This window comes from Ambystoma mexicanum, chromosome 13 (genome assembly GCF_040938575.1).
Source record: "Ambystoma mexicanum isolate Mex_15411 chromosome 13, UKY_AmexF1_1, whole genome shotgun sequence".
Taxonomy (NCBI): domain Eukaryota; kingdom Metazoa; phylum Chordata; class Amphibia; order Caudata; family Ambystomatidae; genus Ambystoma; species Ambystoma mexicanum.
Window position 1 is genome coordinate 822,617,936 of NC_090938.1, and position 23,831 is coordinate 822,641,766.

General features: G+C 46.2%; 1 protein-coding gene across 1 annotated transcript in view; it reads left to right on the forward strand.

Moving 5' to 3' along the window:
* The first annotated feature begins 5,492 nt into the window (after nt 1-5,492).
* Nucleotides 5,493-23,831, forward strand: part of LOC138522075 (clumping factor A-like) — a 74,857-nt gene continuing 56,518 nt past the window's right edge. The window contains exon 1 of the mRNA XM_069635314.1: nt 5,493-5,710. Within this exon, the coding sequence (XP_069491415.1) occupies nt 5,524-5,710 (187 nt within the window). The 5' untranslated portion in view covers nt 5,493-5,523. The remainder of the gene's footprint in view (nt 5,711-23,831) is intronic.

A 23,831-nucleotide genomic window follows, 5' to 3' on the forward strand; every position in this document is an offset into this window, starting at 1 on the left:
TGCCACTCTCAACTCTCGCTCTGCCGTCAAACACTCCTCTGACATCCGCCACCTCCTTGAAGAACTAGACCTTGATGTCCTTGGTCTTACTGAGACATGGTTCACGGCCAGCTCAGTCACAAGCTTTGACACTCTCCTCCCTGATGGCTACAAGATCCTCTCAGCACCGAGATCCTCCCGTCCGGTGGGGAGGTAGCCATGATCTTTCCTGAGTGGATTCCTGCCTCTATCATTCCCACTCAGACCTACTTCTCTTTTGAATGCCTTGTCTGTAGGCTTTCTCTCTCGCCTACCCATTCTCTTTCTGTGGTTACCATCTACCGGCCTCCTGGTCAAATCACCTCATTTCTCTCTGAGTGGGCAGGCCTCTCTTCCTCCCTCCTGGCCTCTACCACTCAACTCCTCCTCCTCTATGACCTAAATATACATTTAGACTCTCCTTGCTCCTCCTCTGTACTCTTCCATGACCTCTGCGACTCCCTCTCCCTGTCCATCCTCCCCTCTGGCCCGACTCACTCTGCAGGGCACACACTCGATGTCTTGAACTCCTCTGACCTCCCCCTCTCCATCCCTCTGACCACTCCTCTCTCCTGGAGCGATCACTCCCTCCTCTCATCTCATCTCTCCCTCTCTTCCCCCAAGCCAAGCCTACCCCAACACTGCCACCTACCTTCTCGGACATCCGGCCCATGAAGCGTGTGTCAGTTGAGGCTTTTGCCGCCACTTTCTCCCCCCCCGGCCACCTCCACCTTTGGCTGTCTCACATCCTGACACAGCCCTGTCTCTGCTCTACTCTTCAATTTCTGATACGCTTGATGTTCTTGCCCCTGTCATGAGGATCTGTTTGAAGTCCAAAGCCAAGTGCAATTCCTGGTATTACTCTGACCTAGCTACACTTAAAGGTAAGTGTAGGGCAGCTGAGAGGAAATGGAGGACTTCCTGTTCATCCTCTGACAAACTGGTCTATCGCCTGCTACAAAGGCAATACCGACTCTCTGTCCTCACCAAGAATAGGGTCCAAATTCAAGCTCGTGTCTCTGCGGCATCTAACAACTCATCTGAACTCTTTAAAATCTGCAAGGAGCTGGCCAACCCTGCTGCAGTCTCTACCCCTCCTGTTGCCTCCCAGGCTCTTTGCAATGCCCTTGCCTCTCACTTCATTAAAAAAACCCAGGACATCCTGTCCACCCTATCCACCCACACCCCTCATCTTCCCTCTCCATCTGTGCTTGCTGACCCTCCTTTAGCCACCCTCCCACCACCCTTCTCCTCCTTTCCTCTTTTCACCCCTGACGAGGTCGCTAGACAAGTCCGATCTATGAAAGCCTCTTCAAAACAGGTTCATCCCTGTTCCTCTAAAACCATCAAGGACCACATTGACACCCTCGCTCCGGCCCTTGCTGATTTTTGCAACCACTCCTTTGCCTCAGGATCCTTCCTCTCCCCTCTGAAGCACTCCTTTGTGCATCCTCTTCTCAAGAAACCCACAGCTGATCCTTCTTGTCCAACTAACTATCGCCCAATTTCCATTACTCCCTTTCTTGGCAAACTCCTGGAAATGTTGGCCATCTCTCAGCTTAACCTTAATTCCAATTCTGTTGGCTGTCTTCATGACCACCAGTCTGGCTTCAGAGCTGCCAGAAGCACGGAAACTGCTCTCCTAAACATCCGTGAAGATGTGCTCACCAACCTTGACTCTAACGTTCCCTCTGGCCTCATCCTCCTCGATCTCTCTTCTGCCTTCGACACGGTCAACCATACCATCCTGCTCAACCGTCTCCATGAAAACTTGGGTATCACTGATCAGGCTCTGGCCTGGCTGACCTCTTTCCTCTCAGATCGACCCTCCCATGTCCAACTTGGGTCCTTCCTTTCATCTATCTTCCTCTCTACCTGTGGTGTTCCCCAGGGGTCTAACCTCTCGCCCTGGCTTTTCAACCAATACCTGGCAGCTCTCACACACGGCATTGCCATTTTCTGCTCAAATTTCCAGTGCTACGCTGACGACACTCAACTCATTTTCAGGCTGCCCTCTGCCCTCCTCTCCCTCTCTCATCTCTGATTGACTAACTGCCATTCAAGATTGATGTGCCGCCAATGATCTTTGTCTAAATGCCAGCAAGACGGAGATCCTCCTCATCGGCACACCTTCACCATCCTTTCCCCTCACTCTCTGGCCGGCCTCCATTGGCCCTCCTCCTACCCCCACCTGCGAGGCTAAGAACCTCGGGGTCATCTTTGACTCCACACTTTCCTTCTCTGCCCACATCTCTGAGCTGTCTAAAAAGTCAAATTTCCGACTGCACCTCCTCAGAGGCACTCTGCCTTTCCTCTCCTTCCCCCAGAAGCTCATGGTATCTCAAGCTCTGGTTCTCTCTAGCTTCAACTATTGTAACAGCCTCTTTCTAAATCTACCTGCCTCTACTCTCCGCCCTCTGCAACTAATCCAGAACAGGACTGCAAGACTTGTCCTTGGCCTCAAGCCCTGGGATCGTATCTCTCCAGCTCTGAAATCTCTTTACTGGCTCCCTGTGGAAGCAAGGATTAAATTCAAAACCCTCTGCATTGTCCACAAGGCTTTCTGGGGCCTGGGTCCAAAATACCTTCAGCTATCCCTCCGCAAATACCTCCCCTCTCGAGCTCTTCGCTCCTCTACCTTCAACTCACTCAGGGTCAGTTGTTTTTTTTTAAGAAACAAGCTGGGGGTAGATCTCTGTCTTCGGCTGGGGCCTCCCTCTGGAACAGCCTCCCTGCCACTCCAAAACTTGAGGAGAACCATCTCTGGTTTCGGAAGCACCACAAGACCTTCCTCTTTTCTTCTGCCTTCGCTCCCCCTCTCCCCTGCTGATCTGTTCTCTCTTGGCACCGTGCACCTGGCCACCCTTTGTCTTTTGGGCCCAGGTACCTGCTCATCCTGTAACCCTCCCGCACTGACGCCAGGCCACCCCTTGCACTGGGGTCTGTATCTGTACCCATACAGCCCCCCCTTTTCCTTCCTGCACTTATCAGACCCACCCTGTTGGCTGCCTTAAACCTAGCACTTGCAAATTGCTGGCTGCATTACCACTGTGTGTTGCCTTTATTATTTATTTATTTTTATTTTTCTGTTTCTCCTCTGCTTCACACTTTCCACCTCTCCCCCCTTCCATGCACTTTTCCCCTCCCCCCTCTCCAATGCACTTGCGCGTTCTCAATGTCACTGGGCCTAGTAAGATTGCTGTTTTGTTCTCCCCTGTTCCCCTCCCTTGCCTTGTCGCGCTCTGAAACACTTGTGTATGAGCGCGATAGAAATAAAATATCAATCAATCAAACCTGAAAGTATACAAGCATGATTGTAGCAATCCCAGAACTGCGTTTTTTATAATTAGTGGACATGCATGGATTAAAACCAGCAAGGGAGTCAAATGTGGACCCAGGATAACCCCAGGGAGCAAGGGAGTCAAGTGGGGACCCAGCCCACTGAGCAAGGGTGAAGGAGGGACCCGGAACCAGCCCAGGCAGCCAGATGAGTACCCAGACACAGCCCAGGGTTCAGGGGAGTCAGGTGGATAACCAGCCCACTGACCAAGGGAGGGGGGCAGAGACCCAGCCAAAGGAGCTGGGGGTGTATGACCCATCCCAGGGAGCAAGGGGGAGGTGGGGACACAGACCCAGCCCAGCAAGTAAAGGAGAGGATGAAGCAGACCCATCCCAGGGAGCAAGAGAGTGAGGGAGTGACTCAGGATAAGCCCAGGGAGCAGAGGAGAGGGAAGATGCAGACCCAGTACAGGGCACAAAGGAGAGGGACACCGGCCCATGGAGCAAGAGAGTTGGAAAGGGGAGAACACAAAATCATGAGTGGGAGAAAGGGGGAAGAGGTTACCCAGCCCCAACGCAGGGAGCAAGAGGGCCAACTGGGAGAGGGGGGAGAGTCAGGGGGATTGGCCGGGGCTCAGGGGAGCTTCCCTGAAATAGCCCAGGTAGCAGTTTGTTATACAATAACTAAATGGTTTGAAAATTAAGACACATTTTGCATTCCTTAAATTGCAAGTAGACTTGTGTGGGAATAATAGTAGGGTGCCTTCTGCTTCAGTCGGTGGATTCCAGTTTTGTTTGGCAGTGCTTTTCAGTACTCAGCAGCGGAGAGTTCTGCAAAGTCCATTTCTGTTACTTTAACTGATAAATTCTGAAATGCAAAAAGGAAGAATTCTGTAGGAATAGTTTTAAAAGAACTAGCAAAACACATCTAGCAAACAGGTAGGTCTAGAAAGGAGGTGCTCAACAAGCATTATAACTTTGCTGAAGATGCGCCTCGCACAGGGAGGCATGGATGAAAGGACGCACAGTAGATAATTTGCACTGTACAATCGCCAAATAAATATATTTAACATGTGTGGAAGGGCAGCTGCACGCCTCTGCAGGAAGCCTCGTCCCCCTACCTCCTGCATGTTGGAAGCCCGAGATCGTGCCTTGCTTGACACCAGCAGTTATGACCATATCCCGGAGAATATTGGAAAAAAGGTACCCCCCGAGAAAGCCCTACCAAATGTATTCGCAAAAAGAGACGACACTCTGAGGGAGGAACTCCCAGAGGGAATATGAAAAAGAGTGAAAGAGAAGCTGGTGACGTCATGAAAGACGAAGCGCGACGCCCTGAGAATGGCTGAGGAAAATATATGGACCTTATGAAAATTGAGGATGAAGTTAAGAATCAAGTTAAACATATGCGAAGAAAAGATTACATGTGTGTGATGCACTGCAGAAAATACACGCCGTTCAAAGCTTGCATTTCAAAGCTTTAGTATAAAGATGTGATTTTTGTGAAATGTACTGAGAGCTCAAGCGAACGTCCGTTGATGTTGTGGTAACTCCCTGAACTATAGTTAGCCAAAGGTCCGGGGCTACACTAATATTGGGATTGTCGGGACTCTGGGCTAACTAGCCTTTTGGTTGTAGACCATCAGATTCTATCCGCGGTTACAACCAAAAGACACAGGGCTATAGCCTCTTATCCCCCCCCCAGCAACGCCTCTGCGTACTATATGTATATATGGCTGCATGCTATTATACATCACACCTGTGTTATGTTTATGTGCGTACATAAATGTACCAAAAGGAGTGATTTACCACAATATGGACCTTGGGGCCTGTTGTGCAACCCATACTATTTCGGGGTAGATTGATGTTGAGCTCAATATTCCCCAGATTACCTGTGGTGACATCCACAACAGGAAACATTGGGTTAACATCCCCGCGCCTCTGCCTCATTTGACATTTTTTTTACATTTTTTTGACTATTCTACATTTTTCTACTTTTTGGGGGCCAAGAGGTGGATTGTGTTTATCTTACGGACACGGACACGTTGATGGCGTCGTCATGCTATGTGAATACGTCATAGTGCTGCTGTATATGCGCGGCCATTTTTGTTTAGCGTGCAGCCCAGAGTGAGACTGTTTCGCGTTTCCCCAGCCCGGGCAGACACGTAGGTGTCGTCATATCCACGCGACAGGGATGAAGCGCGCCTTTGGGTGGCGATAACGAGCATGAGTTTTACCAGCTCTGCTGCTGGGAGTTTTTGCCACCATCCTCTCCCGAGTAAGTCCATCTTTTACAAAACAAAACCCTCTATATTTTACATGACTAGAATGATCAGGACAGCGGCGCTACAGAATACCTTCCTGTCTTTCCATCAGTACCTCAAAGAAGCGAGAGTTCTCACTGCCCAGGGAGGTAAGTATTCTATTGAGGTTGTGTAGAAAGTAGGTCTTGTGTGAAGCAGTAACCAGCGTGGTTGTTTGTCTTTCCGGGTGGCAAGATCAACATGCTGCAACACGAATGGTTGCAGGTGCTCCATAGAAGTTAATTCAGCAACCCCACCCGGTACATTATCAGTGATTATATCTGAAAACCCTTGGGGGAAGGGTATATTGTGAAGTCTAGTAAGAAGATGATTATAGTGTATTAAATATGAGTGCCTTTATCCCATTGGGGATCCTCAGGCAGACCAGGGTGATAGAGGGTTGAAACCAACCGCCAGTCAATACACGATACACACAAGTGGATTCATAGGCCCCTGATGAATGTCCGGTAGATTTAAGCCTCCAAAGGACAGAAACTTGTATGAGTTGGGCTAGCATCACAGCGTGTAAAATGGTGCTTCGTAAATCCACACTAGTGTAAACCAGATCATTGTGATACTGGAAGGGATGTTCATTGTGTAACTCTGTATACAATTTGATGTTTGATTTGATTTCTGTACCTTATGTTTTGGGTTTTATGCTTGCATTTTAGAGTTTAATGCTATTACTATTGTGTGTTGCTTAACACGTTTACTAATATGTATAATAAAATGGAGAAGTCATTTTTACCTTAACAAAAAATTGGTGTTGAGCAGTAGGTCTATTATTTGTTTGAGACCAACCCTACGGTTTGAGGAGGAAAGAGTAATTGACACTGGGTAATACCTTCCTTTTGTTGATTCAAGATATATGTTTCCCAGGAAGTAGGAAGGGGAAGGCATCAACCCGCCTTGTGAGATTAGCCGAGGTGGTATTGGTGGTCCTGAAACCCACAGCTGATCTTTGGGATCTTCTTGTCATTTGTACCTTCATTTTAGACACTTGCGACTGGTTGAGGTATGGGGACAACTGATCACGTTTACTCGACACATCACCAGAGAGTGCTCTGCGGTTTCTCTGTGTTTAGGATCTGCCAGCTTCCTTGCCAGGACATAAGTGCCAGGTGCAGTGTATGAGAGCCCGCAGTGATGACCAGCACAGAGACCTCCGCTACCTGCATCAATGATTCACCAAGTACACCCATGATTCATGGCAAAGGGCAATCATCGTCCCCTCCTCTGACCCTGATGAACCTTCCCTTCCTACTGGCATGCCAACCCAGCCCTCAGGCAGGCAGGTTGCTTCTCAGCACTGCTCAGGCACTGAGAGCAGAAAGTAGCACTGCATAAACATGTAATTAGGAAGTTCAAGGCTATCATTTCACCCTGGCACTGATTGGTGTTACCTCAATTATAATTCCACCTTTTTCAGGTTGGAGAGGACAACAAGTCTCTGTGCCACCCTTGCGCCCCAACAATAGGCAGTCCCCCACTATGATGAATCTATAAATACCCTTATAACATCCTTTGCTGGAAGGCAGAAGCGAATGCAGAATACAAAGCCTGGACCAGCTGCTCACACAAATAGAGCTGAGGCAGGAGTAGTGCACCGCAGAGTTTCGATATGCAGTGTCGTGGTCTGGCCTTCACACCCCAGTATCTGGGCCTACTCCTTCTCATCTTCATTTCTGGCAGTCGTACTATCTGTGAGTATCCTTTCTCTTCAGTAGAAAGATCTGTGAGTACCCTTCTTCTGCAGTCATATGATTGATAAGTATTCTTCCTCTACACTCAAATGATATGTGAGTATCCTTTCCCCTCAATCATATGATCCGTGAGTAGCCTTCTTTGTCAGTCAGATATATGTGAGTATCCTTCCCCTGCAATCAAATGATCTCTGAGTATCCTTCTCTGCAATCACAAGATATGTGAGTATCCTTCCTCCGCAGTCATATGATTGGTGAGTAGCCTTCGTACTTTCTTACTCAGTCATATAATCTATTACTAATCTTCCTCCTTAGTCATGTGATGTGTGAGAATCTGCTCTCTGTGGTGCTGTGATCTGTGAGTTTCATTTTGCTGCAGTCTGTGAGTCTCCTTCCTACTCAGTATTGTGATTTATGAGTAGCCTTCCACCTCAATAATATGATCGGTGAGTGTCCTTCTTCCTTAGTCTTGTGATCTGTGAGTATCAATCCTCTGCTATGTGGGGTATCCTTCCTCCTCAGTCATATGATCCGTGAGTATCTTTCCTCCTCATTGATATTAACTGTGGGTATACTTCCTCTCCAGTCAAATGGTCTGTGAGTAGCCTTCCACCTCAGTCACATGATTAGTGAGTATCCTTCCTCCTCATTCATATTACCTGTGAGTATCCTTCCTCTACAATCATGTGATCTGTGAGTATCTTTCACTGCAGTCCTCTGGTCTGTAATTATCCTCCATTCCTCTGTTTTCATAGGATCTATGAGCATCCTTCCTGCTCAGTCATGTGATCTATGCATATCTTTCCTCACAGCCCTTTGATCAGTGAGTGTCCTTCTTCCTCAGCCATAAGATATGTGAGTATCATTAATCCTCAGTCATATGATTTGTGTTATTCCTCATCAGCCATGTGTTCTGTGAGTTTCCAACCCTAGATATATGATCAGCGAGTATCTTTCCTCCTCTGCCACATGATCTGTTAGTATACTTTCTCTGCAATCATATAAACTGTGAATATACTTTTTCTTCAGTCATGTGATCTGTGAGTATACTTCTTCACTAGTCATATGGGCTGTCAGTATCCTTACTCCTCAGTCATATGACCTCTGAGTGTGTTTTTGCCCTTGGTCATAAGATCTGTGTGTATCCTCTTCCTGAGCCATAAGGTCTGTGAGTATGCTTACTCCTCAGTCATATGATCTGTATCATGCTTTGATAGTCATAAGGTTTGTGAGTATCCTTACTCCTCAATCGTATGATCTGTTAGTGTCATTCTTCCATAGTCATAAGGTTTGTGAGTATCCTTACTCTTCAGTCGTATGATCTGTTAGTATCATTCTTCCATAGTCATAATGTTTGTGAGTATCCTTACTCCTCTGTTGCATGATCTGTTAGTATCATTGTTCCATAGTCATAAGGTTTGTGAGTATCCTTACTCCTCAGTCGTATGATCTGTTAGTATCATTCTTCCATAGTCATAATGTTTGTGAGTATCCTTACTCCTCTGTTGCATGATCTGTTAGAATCATTCTTCCATAGTCATAAGGTTTGTGAGTATCCTTACTCTTCAGTCGTATGATCTGTTAGTATCATTCTTCCATATTCATAAGGTTTGTGACTATCCTTACTCCTAAATAGTATTACCTGTTAGTATCATTCTTCCATAGTCATACGGTTTGTGAGTATCCTTACCCTTCAGTCGTATGATCTGTTAGTATCATTCTTCCATAGTCATAATGTTTGTGAGTATCCTTACTCCTCTGCTGCATGATCTGTTAGTATCATTCTTCTATAGTCATATGGTTTGTGAGTATCCTTAACCTTCAGTCGTATGATCTGTTAGTATTATTCTTCCATAGTCATACGGTTTGTGAGTTTCCTTACTACTCAGTCGTATGATCTGTTAGTATCATTCTTCCATAGTCATAAGGTTTGTGAGTATCCTTACTATTCAGTCGTATGATCTATTAGTATCATTCTTCCATATTCATAAGGTTTGTGACTATCCTTACTCCTACATAGCATGATCTGTTAGTATCATTCTTACATAGTTATAAGGGTTGTGAGTATCCTTACACCTCTGTTGTATGATCGGTTAGTATGATTCTTCCATAGTCATAAGGTTTGTGAGTATCCTTACTCTTCAGTTGTATGATCTGTTAGTATTATTCTTCCATAGTCATAAGGTTTGTGAGCATCCTTACTCCTCAGTCGTATGATCTGTTAGTATCATTCTTCCATATTCACAAGGTTTGTGCGTATCCTTACTCCTCAGTCGTATGATCTGTTAGTATCATTCTTCCATTTTCACAAGGTTTGTGCGTATCCTTACTCCTCAGTCGTATGATCTGTTAGTATCATTCTTCCATAGTCATAAGGTGTGTGAGTTTCCTTACTCCTCAGTCATAAGATCTATGAGACTCCTTCTTCTTTGTTTCTGCATTCACCAGTGGCCTCAAGAACTGCCCAACGGAGGACTCACTGCCTTCAGCTCAGTCGAGGCAAATTAGATTAACAAGCAGATCCTTGTCTGGCCTGAACTCTGACCTTGGGCAGCGCACGGATGATGAAAAGTCTTCAGGAGTCCCAGCAGAATGTGATTGAGTTTTTATTTATCATCAGTGCATCAGGGAAGATAATGAGTGATGCCATGTGCTAGATTTTGTATTTTATGAATTTTTCAAAGAAACAGATTAATAATTTCTGCTATCCTTGTGTAAGTCAAAAGTGACTATTAAGGATGTATATCTCTCGCCCTGTTTTTTTTTAAATTGTATTGTATATTTTGTTTTATACATAAACCACTTACACAGAGAATAAGTATCAAAAATATTGTACTGAATGCAAAATATCATAGCTTATTATCCAGTATTTACACTTCTATTAAAGAATGAAAGCATAGCAAATACCCCATTGACTACTTTCTCATCAAAACTTCCCCAAAGTTACATTGGTTCCCATAATAATACAACCTAACTGCTAATTACCAGACGCACCACCCTCTTTATGAGTCGCATACCCGTCATCGGCCTTTCAAGTCATATGCCCGCACCATAGTCTCTGCGCTAGTACTAAGGGATTTGATTTTGTTCTAAGTAGAGGAATCATAAATTCTTCAGTGATGACATCATATATGCCATTTGCACACCATCCCATATATCAGCAATTCTTTCTGTGTTCAGACCATGTCAATAAATAATCAAAGGTCATGAGGTCTCTGTTGATGACACATCTGCTCATTACCCTGTCTTTTATTCCAGCAACTGAAATATCGCGTTGATTACATGTACATTTCTTGTTCTTGCCTCCTTACTCGGGAAAAGCTGCAGGTAATTGCGCTTCCAGAACCCCATGGGGAGCAATATATCCATATACCCTATTGCGAGGAACCTGACGGTGTTCTCTTGCCTACTCCCCCGAGATCTTCCATGCCCAATTATCCATCACCCTACTCTCCCTCAGCCTTCATGGGCTATTATTAGTCCTATCCCATTCCCCCACCCATTTACAACACATACAGAGACGAGGAAGAGGCGTCGCAGAGTAATGAAGACCACCTTCGGGAAAGGTGCCGATAATACTGAGAGGAGGAAGATGACTAGAGAGGCATACTGCAGCACACAACCAGCATGTCCCTTTAATGAGGTCAGGCAGAGTCAGGCACTTGACAATAACTATGAACACCTGCATTACATTTAACAATGACCAAAGTATGAAATGTGGAGCTTTGCTACAGAAAGTGAACGAGCCATGGGAGCGGAACGCCAGGAAGTTGCAGCACAGAGGCCCAGAATCATCTGCTGGAGAACAGGACACTGAGATGCTGATCTGGTGTTTGGTCAGGGCCAGAACATGGTGAGGGAGCCGTGTCTCCAAGGAGCCGGAATTGCAAACCCTGGAGGGTACGCTGAGTCATGTTGGCAGGGTCGCAAAGTGCTAGTTTTCCCTGGGCAGGATACAGACCCTAGGGATGTCTGAGGGGCAGGCGGTGGGACCCTGACCTCAGAGCTAAATCGGACATTGTGAGCAGCCTCGCGCTAACCTGTGAGTTTCTAGCAGTATGAGAAACCCGGTGCGTGTGTGAGTCTGAAGAAGGAGGAATGAATTATCAAGTGTGCGAGCGGCACAGAAGAGAAAGACAGTTTTTGAAGCGTGTGAGAGGCATGGAAAGGAAAGACAGTGTTGAAGTGTTTCAGGAGCACAGAAAACAAAAAGCAATAAGAAATAAAGAAAAGCAGTTGGATACAAAGCAAAAGTGTGAAAGTGACACGAGAGCGAAATAAGTGAAAAGTCAGGCATGCAAGAGGCATGGGATAGAAGTAGTGAAAGAAAACAGTCAAAGTAAAAAGAGTGCAGGTAGCACCGGAGGAAAGCAAAGTGCAGTGTACAGGAGGCACAGCCAAAGAAATATCAAGAAAGTGAAAGTAAAGAAGAAAGAAAGTTAAAATAGGTATCAGAGTGGTCACACATAGAGGAAAGCAAAGCTGTGTGTTCTCGAAAGTCTCTGATATGAAGCAGCGTTGAAAGCCATTCATGAGAAGGAGGAAAAAGGGGGAGCTACACTGAAAGTTGAAGTGGGAGCAAAATCCCCAAAGTGTTTTGAAAGACTGTTTGAATCCAAGGGCTAGAGTTGGGTCTTGGGAAAGTGAATCCTGAGAAGCTGAGCTTTTGTGTTTTGTGAAACCTGCAAACCAGAGAGGCCTAAACCTGGGGAAGGGAACCCTGAGAGGCCTAAAAGGAACTGTCAGCTCTAAGAAGCTTGGGGAAGCGCACCCCAAGAGAACTGGGAACCTTTGTGACCTGATTTGTTTTGAAGCCAAAGGAAATGTGCCTTGAGGAGTACACGAGTGCTGTTTGAGTTGAGCTATTGTGAACTGGCAAAGCTGAAGGTGACAAGAAGTTCACCTGAATTCAGCCTTGGTTTATATTTCTTTTGGACACTATTTTGCTTTTAGAGAACCCTTGCACAACATTTTCTTTCAGGAGTGAGGGCCAGCACACGTTTGACACAGACAGACATTGCTTTGGGGCTTACGAACATGGACCATCCTTAGCAACATCAGTTGAGGGAAAACCCAAATTAGAGAGAGGGCAAGATGGGCACTAGCCCAACCTTAAGTCTTTTAATAAAGTTTTTTAAACTGTTTTCTTTGTGCCTGTGTCTTCTCATGATACCATGCCTGTCTCACATTATGCCTGCTGCTTAGACTGCAGATATTTAAGATGGAATTGTCAATGTATCTGCATGCGTAGATGACATTTGGGGATCACCACGAGTACTGGCTGCGGCTGGTGGCAACAACCATTTTGCCCCGGGCACTGCCCTTGTGACCTCTGCGTCAGGGATTTTAGGGGCACCACTGTTGATTAAAAGTAAAGCTATTTCTTGCAAGCTCTCTTTTCCTTCAGAAGCCCACCCCCACACACTTGCCCCTCCCCGCGGTCCTTAGCAGCTTCCTACTAGTTTCTTAATAGCTAGTGTGGGAGCAAGGTAGTGACAAGGGTTAGAACCCCATATTCCCCCCTCAACACACCAGCATGACAATGCTGCCACAGAGAACAGGGGAAGAGAAACAGACGGACCCATGTGGGTGACTGAGACACTGGACAGGTGAGGCTGCACCATCCACAGGCGGCTATAGCATGCCTGCATGCATTAAGTGACATGTGCTGGCCTTACCTGACAGATAGCTTTTGAGTGCACTTGGTGTACAATGGCTGCATCTGCAGACATGTGATTGCACTGTCCACGTGATGGCTTACCATGCCTTTGAGGCATAAGATGGCATTCAGTGCCATTAATGGGTCACTTGAAGCTGTGCTGGGCATTGGATCACATCAACTGCACCTGTAAGACTTCACCTTACCTGTGTTATCTATACCACAGATATGAGGCTGTAACTTGAATTGCATATCCGTTACCCAGGGGTCTCACCTCTCTCCCTGGCTTTTCAACTCATACCAGGCACCCCTCGCCCACCGCATTGCCCCTCTGTGCTCCAATTGTCAGTGCTATGCGGATGATACCCAGCTCATGTTCAGGCTCCCCTCTGCCACCTCTTCGCCCCCTCTCTTCTCTGACTGTCTGTCTGCTATCCAGGAGTGGTGTACTGCCAACAACCTCTGCCTTAATGCCAGTAGAACAGAGATCCTCCTCATCGGCACACCTGCACCTTCCTTTCCTGCCATTCTATGGCGGGCGTCCCTTGGCCCTCTCCCTGCTACCACCTGTGAGGCTAAGAACCTCAGGGTCATATTCGACTCGACGCTTCTTTTTCTCCACACATCTCTGACATCTCTAATAAGTCAAATTACCAACTGCACCTCCTCAGAGGTATTCTTCCTTTCCTCTCCTTTCCCAGAAGCTCACTGTCTCAAGAGCTCTGTTTCTCTCGAGGCTGGACTACTGCAACAGCCTCTTTCTACATCTGCCTGATACTACTCTCTGCAACTCATCCAGAACATGACTGGAAGACTTGTCCTTGGCCTCAAGCCCAGGGACTGTATCTCTCCAGCTCTGAAATCTCTCCATTGCCTCCCAGTGGATGCAATGATTAAATTCAAAACCCTCTGTATTGTCCACAAGGCTTTCTGGGGCCTGAGTTTGCAATACCTTCAACTCTCCCTTCGAAAATACCTTCCTATTTGATTTCTTCACTCCTCCTCAAACTCCCTCAGGGTCAGTTGCTTCTCCAAGCAACGAGTTGGGGGTAGATCTCTTTCTTCGGCTGGGGCCTCCCTCTGGAACAGCCTCCCTGCCTCTCTGAAACTTGAGGAGAACCATCTTCGGTTCTGGAAGCACCTCAAGACCTTCCTCTTTGCTTCTGCCTTCTCTCTTCCTCTCCCCTGCTGATCTTTGTCTGTTTCTGTACTGTGCACCTGGCTACCCTCTGATCTCAGGCCCAGATCCCTGCCCATCCAGCTGAATACCCGCCATGCCTCCTGCCAACCCCTGCACTTGGGTTTGCATCTGCAACCCTACAGCCCCCTTCCTGCACTTGTTAGACTCCTGTTGTCTGCGCCTTATTTTTGCCCTTACCACCTGCTGGTCGCACTACTTGTTGTTTCAATCACGTGTTCAGCACTTTCCACTCCTCCCTGCCCCTTGCACTTCCCCCCTTCCTTCTCCCCTGCACCTGCACGTTCTCAATGTCACTGGGCCTAGTAACATCGTTGTTTTGTCCTCCCTTGTACCCCTCCCTTACCTCGTTGCGCCCTGAAACACTTTTGTATAGGTATAATATAAATAAAATATATCATATCATATCATGCCACTACATAGATATTTGAGGCTTTACTGGGCGTATAAAGCAGTGCATTGCATAGGAGACTATAACTCGCATATGAGGCAGTAACTCTCATGCAATTGCTGTATTGGGCACCTGCAGCTGCACTTGGCTTATGTAAGGCTGCAACTCTCATGCGATTGCATTACTGGGCACTTGGCTTATGTGAGGCAGTAACTCTCATGCAATTGCATTACTGCGCACTTGCAGCTGCACTTGGCTTATGTAAGGCAGTAACTCTCATGCGATTGCATTACTGGGCACTTGCAGTTGCACATGGCTTATGTGAGGCAGTAACTCTCATGCGATTGCATTACTGGGCACTTGCAGTTGCACTTGGCTTATGTGAGGCACTAATTCTCATGCGATGGCATTACTGCACACTTGCAGCTGCACTTGCTTTATGTGAGGCAGATACTCCCATGCGATGGCATTACTGCACACTTGCAGCTGTACTTGCTTTATGTGAGGCAGTAACTCTCATGCGATTGCATTACTGCGCACTTGCAGCTGCACTTGCTTTATGTGAGGCAGTAACTCCAATGCGATGGCATTACTGGGCACTTTCAGCTGCACTTGGCTTATGATGGCAGCACCTGAGCATGTGAGGCTGGATTGTCTGTTACTCGTAGGAGGGAATGCTGGCAAATGGCATAACTTACATTTCAGGCTGCACGTGGCATATGTTGGCAGCACTTTCACAGGTGAGGTTTCATCTTAGATGTGCTGACCATATCATCCTTATGAAACAATAACTGCGATTGGATGGTGTTACCAGGCCAATGTAAGCAGATGGACATGTGCGGCTGCACATTGTATGTGGTGTCGCTACCATACATATGAGATCTTAACTGGCATTGCATGGCCCTACTGGGATCTTTGATACTGCACCAAGCATGTGATTGTAATACTTGCATGTTAGGCAGAATTACATGCAGTACCCTTTGGGAACACCACACACAATTAAGACTATAAGTGACAGTACAGATTCACCTTTGGTACAAGCCTGTACTACACAGTAAAGTGGTAGCGATGGCTGAGCAGCCAGACTTATCTCAAGAGTAAGTGAGCAGTATCAATAGTTACACAAAGGACAGCAATTACTATGATTCAAACACACACTGACTCAAGGTTTCTGAGTAAAAGAATATACATTTATTTACACATAAATTATAGAACATTTCACTATTATCAAGCAGTTGAAAAATCACAATCTTAATACACTACATAACACCCAATCAATTCTAGACAAGTTAAGCTCAAAATGAAGTGTGAGCAAAATGGCACTCCAGCAATTAAAAAGGGGAGGAAAGACAAAGTTATACAAAAATCATCAACACCAGCAAGTGATAGGCAGGGCAATCTAGAAAAGGCTTACTACAACTAGGATTCAAATCAATAGGCCTGGGCCAATGTTAATGTTTTCAGAGTCTTTGCAGAGGATCACACAGTTCAGAGAGGTTCGCGGTTAAGTCTTTGCCAAGAGTTCAAAACGAAGTTGGTCAGAGGAAAAGTTATTCAAAAGAGAAGAGAAGGACAAGCCCTCAGAGAGGCGAAAGATTTAAAACACTTTCACCGCGGTCGGACGGAACGAATGACCGGATTTGAACGGTACCTTGAAAGAAGAGCTGAGGTGGTGGTTCCTGTCAGTTCCTGCAGGCTCACGGCTCCTGAAGCGACTATCGTACTGACAAGAAGGAGGAAGACTTGAGGGTCCTGTGCTGCTCAGGGAAGAAGTGTCATGCCACAGCACTCGGAACAGTATTCAATTAGTTCACGGCTTAATAAATTCCCTGGTAAAACTTTTATAGCACGGAACAACGGTCCAAAACACCAAAGGATTCGTCTCTTTAATTGCAGAAGGGGTTGGAGGTTACCGTGGAAACTTTGGAGGCCGTTGTCAAGGGGAGGGAACCGGCAATCAGGAAGCAAATGCTAGTCACATGACCTTCTCTATTTTAGCCCGCCTTGTCTAGGCTTCAGTGCTTCTGATTGAGCTTTTTTCTCTCTTGTGGTTTTCGTGTTTCTTTGTATTTCTGGCTAACGTTTTATGACCTACTTCTTGGATCTTCCTTGTCTGTCTTGTTACCCTGAACTACCTGGTTATTAGAAATGTTGGCTTACGTCCCTGGATTGTCTTTTACTTGCTCCTTTGGTCTTGACGCTGCCCGCCTGATTTTTCGAATTGGACTGCTATTTGGACTGTCCCGGCTTGCTCCTTGCCTAACCCTGTGTATTTTGGTACACAAATTGAAACTTATTTTGGACTTCCGCTCATTTCTATTTTTTTGTTGTGACTTCTTAGTTTACTTACCGCTCTGGTCCTTACTTCTTAGTACCGCGTCCGTAGCCCAGCCTCTGCTGCAATGTGGGATCCCGATTCAGCCTCTGCTGCTATGTGGGAGTTAGTTTTCAGCCTCAGCTGCTCCGCGGGACTTTTTCAGCAACCGCTGCAAAGTGGGAGCACTACTCAGCCTCTGCTGCGACGGGGGAGTTGTTCCCAGCCTCAGATGCTCCGTGGGATTTGTTCAGCATCCGCTGCAACTTGGGAGCCAGACTCAGCCTCAGCTGCGATGTGGGAGTTTTCTGTGGAAGTTACTCTGGTACGTTAACTTAGTGATTCTGTTTGTTTATTCCTTATTTTTAGTTCTGGTGGATTTCTTACACAGTAGACGCTTGGTTAATGCATAGTGTCTGGAGAATCCCAATTGCTCAGATTACCTTAGGTCATAGTTATTTTTACTCCTTCATGCTTCTCACTTAGTTTTCTTGTCATACGCTTTTTTCTCATTTCTGTATCACATATTGTAATACCATATCCAACTATCCTGTTGTGATTTGAGTTACAGGAACTTCCACGACTACTGTGTAGATTCCCAACCTAATATCTTGGGATTTGTTACTAGCTTCTCAGGTTAGTGCTGTTATCTAATCTTGTACGCTTGTACTACGGCCTGCATTCAAGATATTAACCTTACGTGTCTCTCTTAACAGACACGAAGGTCTCGAGAGAATCCAGTCTTTCAATGAATTGATCTCTCTGTATGTTTATTTGCACATCCAGAGGGATACATTAGTGGGAAGAATTCTTCTTCTACACTACGGAGTCAAGTTTATGAATTAGAATTCTTACAAGAAGCCAGCAGCGGAGCAAAACGTTGAATAAAAGGTGCACTCCTTAAAACCCAAACAGGTTATTCTCCACCTGGCTATCTGGTTCATTACAGGGATGCACAGCAAATTCGACCAGGTGTCTGGCGTTTGGCGAGCTGATTGGTTCCACTAAACTCAAGGGAAGAAGATTCCTTGCAGATCTTCTCTGACGCCGGAGTTTCGGCGCGATTCCAACCTGCAGCAGGGCTTCACCGGGATGTCCAGTAGTTACAGCAGTCATTTTCCTTCAGCTGCTCATTGGTTCTCTCGTTCCAGTGGCGACTCTGCCTTCCAAGTCCCAGAGACCTGCTTTTTATGCAGTTTTTCCCCATTCACACACCCTGGCTGTCAATCACACAGCAGGCTGGCTGTCCTGGCAGGACAGTCACCTAGCCAATCAAACTGGAGTGCGACTTGGGTCTCCAAGGAGACCCTGTGCAGGGGGCCTAAAACCCCTCCCTCACATCCTGTCCACACATACACTCAGGCACCTAAGGAGGGCTTCTGTGTAGAAGCCCGCCAAAGGACGGTGAACAAAGGAACCAAACCTGGTTTGGCGCACAGAGTAAAACACGAGAAAGACCTTTACAAAAAGAAATGGCGAATAAACCCAACCGGAACCAAATAAAAATAAAAGCGGTCCAGCGGGTTACAGTTCGAGGCTACCACCATAGCCTCTAACATTACCGAGGCTATTTACATAGCTTTGGGTAGAATAAAAATGATAGATACCACTGTCACCAGCCAAATCTTAGAGAAAAGGGAACAAAATAATGTTCCATGAGAAACAGACAAAAAGGGATAAATATTAACCCTTTCCAGAACTCTATGTAAGATAGTTTCTACTGGGTCTGTGAATCTATAAAGACTAATAAAGTCAATGGCAACTTTACATGTTCTGGGAGACAGTAGTCAGTCCCAGAAAATTGAGTTTTAAGTGGGAAGTCTAAAAAGACAAACCTGTGTCACTGCACTAAAGGTGCTGTTTGACACACAGTAAAAAGATGATGCCTATGGAGTGACTGAGACTCCATAGTCCATGAGCTCAAATGTCCAACACACAGCAAAAACACATGTAAGAGTGGGGAAAAAGGATCACACTCTTACCAGGTGAAAACAATAAACCCTAGAAATCCAGCAAAGCTGCTGAGGGAGTCAGTAGGTGAGGGAAATCAGCCATTTATGAGCATTCTCCCTAACATTGCACATGTCAGGCGGTATCTTTGTGGTGGCACTACCGTGCATATGAGGCTTTACCAGGTGCTGGATGGCAATACTTGGGCATTCGCGGCTTTGCTTGGCATATGATACAATTGAGGCTAGACATCACACACAGTGATTGTACCATACATACAAAGTGTATCCAGCAACCAATGGCATTGCTGGAGCACCTTTGGGTGCACCTGGAATATCAGTGTGGTGCTGGGAGATGTGAAACTGTGTCGTACACATGGTGACTATACCGGGTATGTGAGGTATGAAATGCCAGTAGATGGCATTTCTAAGGCATTGTGAGACTGCCCCATGCCCAGGAAATATGAACTACCATTACATGACATTTGCGAGGCATTCTCATGCGTTTGGCATATGATGGTGGCTCGTGCACACGCGAGGCAAGACATGACATATGGCTATACCAGTGACATAAGCCATGAAGCTGAATTAGATGGAATTTCTGAAGAAGTCAAGGCTGTACTTGGCATGTACATGCAGCATGTGTGAGGATGTACATTACATATTAAAACTTAACATTATGCCTCCAGGAAGCAATCCGTCTACTTCTCGACTTGCCTCCATTCCAGATTGTGCTAAGCTTATTTATCCCCTATTTATTCCCAACGCTGCAGTTATGGCCTTGGACTGTGGAATGCATAATCGGTCTGCAATAAATCCTCTGCGGTGCTTGATCTTTTTCTAAGACACAACTTACATTTCCTTTGCATTACAGAGACTTGGATCCCTCCATATATTACCACTGTTTCTGCCTCAATGACCACCGCACAGACTTATTTTTGTCATACCGCTCGTCCCATTGCTCGGGGAGGGAGCTTTGGCATTCCCTGTCATTCTTACTTACTTCTTCAGCTTTGTCTCTTCCTACCTATACTCGTTTTGAATTTTCTTGTACCACTTTCTCTAAACCCTATCCTGTTTCCTTCCTGCTTGTCTATCGGCCGCCTGGACCAGTTGCTTCCTTTTGTGAAGATATCAATCTTCTTCTCTCTTATGTTCTCCCTTCCTCTACCCTCTGATACTGCTGGGTGATTTTAACCTTCATCTTTCGTCGACCCACTCTACGCTTTCTCTTCTTCCAATTCTTGACTTCCATTTCCTCTGTCCTCTTCTCACTCCTCTGTCTCACATTTCTGGTTCTTGTCTTGACCTTATTTGTACTTCCTCCTTCTCTGCCTCATCTGTTTTTTCACTTCCAGTTTATCTTTCTGATCACTATCTTCTTTCCGTGTCACTTTTTCCTCAAGCTTCTTCACGTTTTTCGTCCTCTTCTTCCGCGTCACTTTTTTTTATCAGCGTTATTTATGTAACTTTAACTCCTCACTAGGCCTCATTACGAGTCCTGCGGCAACCAGCTGTTTTTCCGGCTCGGTTACCGCTGGACTCGTATCACCATTCCGCCTCTGTGACTCCCGGAATTGCCAGGGCATTACGACCCTGGTGTCCCGGGAATTCCGGAGGCGGAATTCGGTAAATCCCCATTCCCATTGAGTCCCACAGGCCTCAATGGGAATGGGGAAGTGGAAACACTGGCACCATCTCGTGATGGTGCTGGTGTTTCCACGTCCGCCTGCAGGCGGGCGGTGTTAAACCCGCCAGGTCAGACCTGGTGGGAACGCCACCTCCCACCTGCAGGTCTCGGGATCATGCGGTCCAGAATTAACAGTGGCCGCGGGTTTACCGCCACTGTTATTTCCGGACTGCCTGACCCGTAATGAGGCCCTATGTCTCTTCTTGTATTTCTGCTCTCCCGCCCACTCCTCTTTTGCAGCCTTACCTGTGTCGGGGTGATTTCCCGGGGGTCGGCAGGGCCGTCCGCGGACCTCCGGGGTTGCGGAGGCCCCAACTCCTCCCTCAGTCCCAAAGGAGTATGAGACACACCCAAGAGCAAAGGCGTCACTGCTGTTTATTGCACAAACAGACAGGGATAGGTTCTGGGATCACAGGTTACCCAGGAACATCTCAGCAAGAGTGGGCTCGCAGGCCCGTTTCTGTCTGAATGATGCCACATCGTGTGCGTCACCTGGGAAACTTCCCCCAAAACCTAACGCCACGTCTGGTTGGCTCCCTGAGTGGTATGGTCAGTATAGGCACATATGGAAAGGCTAATTATTAGTAGAGAAGGGGTCCGGTGGTACGCTTGGGTTGTCCCTAAATTTTGTTAAACAGAAATGGTTACATAGAGAGGGTTAGTGATTGGCTGAGTTGTATTGCCATCAGTGGTTAGCCCCCGTGTCCTGATTGATCCGTCCACGAGCCCCAAGCATGGGACCATCATCGTTCCCAGCTCGCAGTGTACCTGGTGTTAGAAACAATGTATGACTATGTGTTGATGGTGGACAATGGACAGGTCTGCCGTTTGTTGCAGGAGCGCTCCTTTCTCACTGCTGTCAGTGTCCAATTTGTCACTTCATTGTTGCAGTCTGTGTCCCAAACGTGAGACCCCAGAGTTTTCCTGGTCCTTGGAACTTGGCATTGCATCAGGTCGGCCTGGTCACGTGTTGTGAGACTGTGGCTGCAGCAGAATTATGAGCATTTGATTTGTATTTCAGCTCGGAGGAGCGTTTAGCAATAGCAGGTGTAACCTTGGCATGGGGAGTGCAGCCTGTAAGGAGCAACCCCGTGGCCTTGGCTGTGAGGCCCTCGTCAGGGTTTGTTCTGCACGATCAGCACCTTGCAGCTCCGTCTGAGCTGCTCTGGGCTTGGGACTCTGGTTTTGCAGCCTACTGTGGTGCTGAGGCCTACTCTGGCCTAGTCTATGGATGGCGTTGTATGTTTCATAATATGGGGCTTGCGCGGGGCGACATGGGTCCTTATACAGTTCATTACGTCTTCGTGGTTTTAGTACAAGGAAGCATCTGAAGCATGTACACAAGCTCTTCTGGCGTCTTGCGTTTCTGCGGAGTGGCGGTTAGCCTAGGTGAAAAAATAACAACAATGTATGTTTTTATTCAAAGTAACTGAACAGTTTTCAAAGGAACAAAGTATCAGATAGCCATCAGGCCCTCAGTACATCACAGCGAATACCAGCCCTGTTCGGTGTGAGCAGTGAGTGGGACTGTACATCAGAATGTTTGTGCTTTTATACAATTTTTTAACATGATGTCCAGCCCATTTGCAGGTTAACCATTTCTCGGGATAGGGATTCATGCCGAGTTTGTCTCTAATTTATTCATGTATAGGCATATGGATTATTCTTAATACATACTCCAATAGGTTACAATAGCAATAGTGCGTCTTTGGATTCAACATTAAGCCTTCTTAAATATTCTATACAATATAGTTAAACAAGTGTTCACAATCAGCATTTGAGCAGTATTGTACTTAATATATGTTCGTGGATTAGTATCGTTGGCACAGGTAATCTTTGATCTACAGGTCAACGAAGGACAAGCTCTCATTACATGACCCTAACATTTGGCCTACAGCAGTTTAGGCGTTAACTTACACTCAAGGGTCAAGACGGCCATGTTACAAACATAAGAACACTGTCCACCATTTTAGAACACAGGGTGACTTTGGAGTGAGAATCAAAATGGCGGATGAACCTAAAATGGCGACTAAATCGATCTAAGGTCAGAACCTTGCAACGCGGATTTCTTCGCAGAGCGACTGGGCTTAGGCCAATATATACAATTAAGAAGGTACAATATGATTTCCCGTCTAACAAACCCTCCTTTTGGCCTAAGCCAAGCGCTAAACTACTTCTAGTCACGTTACGAGTAACTCCACGTCTCAATGTCTATAGACCCTGAATCACTATCCGAGATATCAATTGCCATAAGATCAGTTACTAAGATTTCTTTCAGCACATATTCATTGGAGTTTTTCTCTGGGGCGTATACTTTGTGTCCTAATGTACCCATCGCCTGTGCCCAACATCCTCCTAGCATCGAACATATACCAGGAAGACATTGTATACAACAACAAAGAAACAACGGAAAACCTATGATAATCAGCAAGACCGAAAGTAGTTTCCATCCCCAAGATCACAAGAAGTCCCAGAACCAAGCGCTAAGATCCCAGTTTCCCTCGGGAACATGCAGTTCTGAGTTTAGGACATGCAGATTCTGTATTGCCTTGAAGATAGTTGGGGAGGAATCTGGCACGAAAAGACAGCAAGCGGATCCCACTAATTTGCATACCCCACCACGTTCAGCCAGGATGACATCTAATGCCATCCGGTTCTGAAGTGCTACTAACCTTATTGCTTTCTGTTCGAGAGTCATATTATAGACTATGTGAGTGGTCCCTTTGATGGTCCTCTCCAGTACTCTCACTAGTCTCCTGATATCTTCAGAGTTCATTATTTGTCCCCAAAATGGCACAAAAGATTTTGCTACATCACCCAGAACTTGTACTGAAGTGTCACCATGCTCCTCTCGCCGTGTACCAGCCTTTGAGATTTCTACAGTACTGGCTCTGAATACCCCGGGTAACAGAATTCCTAAGTAACAAGTTCCCTGCCAATAACTCGGTAACCATGGAAATGCTACATCACTGCAAACAAAGTAGACAGGTTCGCCTACATACAAAGGTCTGTCCTCACTAGTCAAATTCGCAACGTTGGCGCAACCTTTAAAATCACCCATTGACTGAGTACCATTCCTTTGTATGCAGAAAGAAACTGAATCGGGGCTATGATTAGCAGTGTAGGAAGGAGGCATGGCATCCTTATTGCCTATAGGAGCCATCTTGAAAGAGATCAAAGATTGAAAAGGACGAGACAGTCTATCAGAAGGCCTAATAGAAGCAACATTGAGCTTACTCCTATCTGCAAAGAGCGAGCATCCCAGGGGCATCAGAACACGTTTTTCAAACTTATTCAGATTAGTCCCATTGAAATTCCTCGAAATGC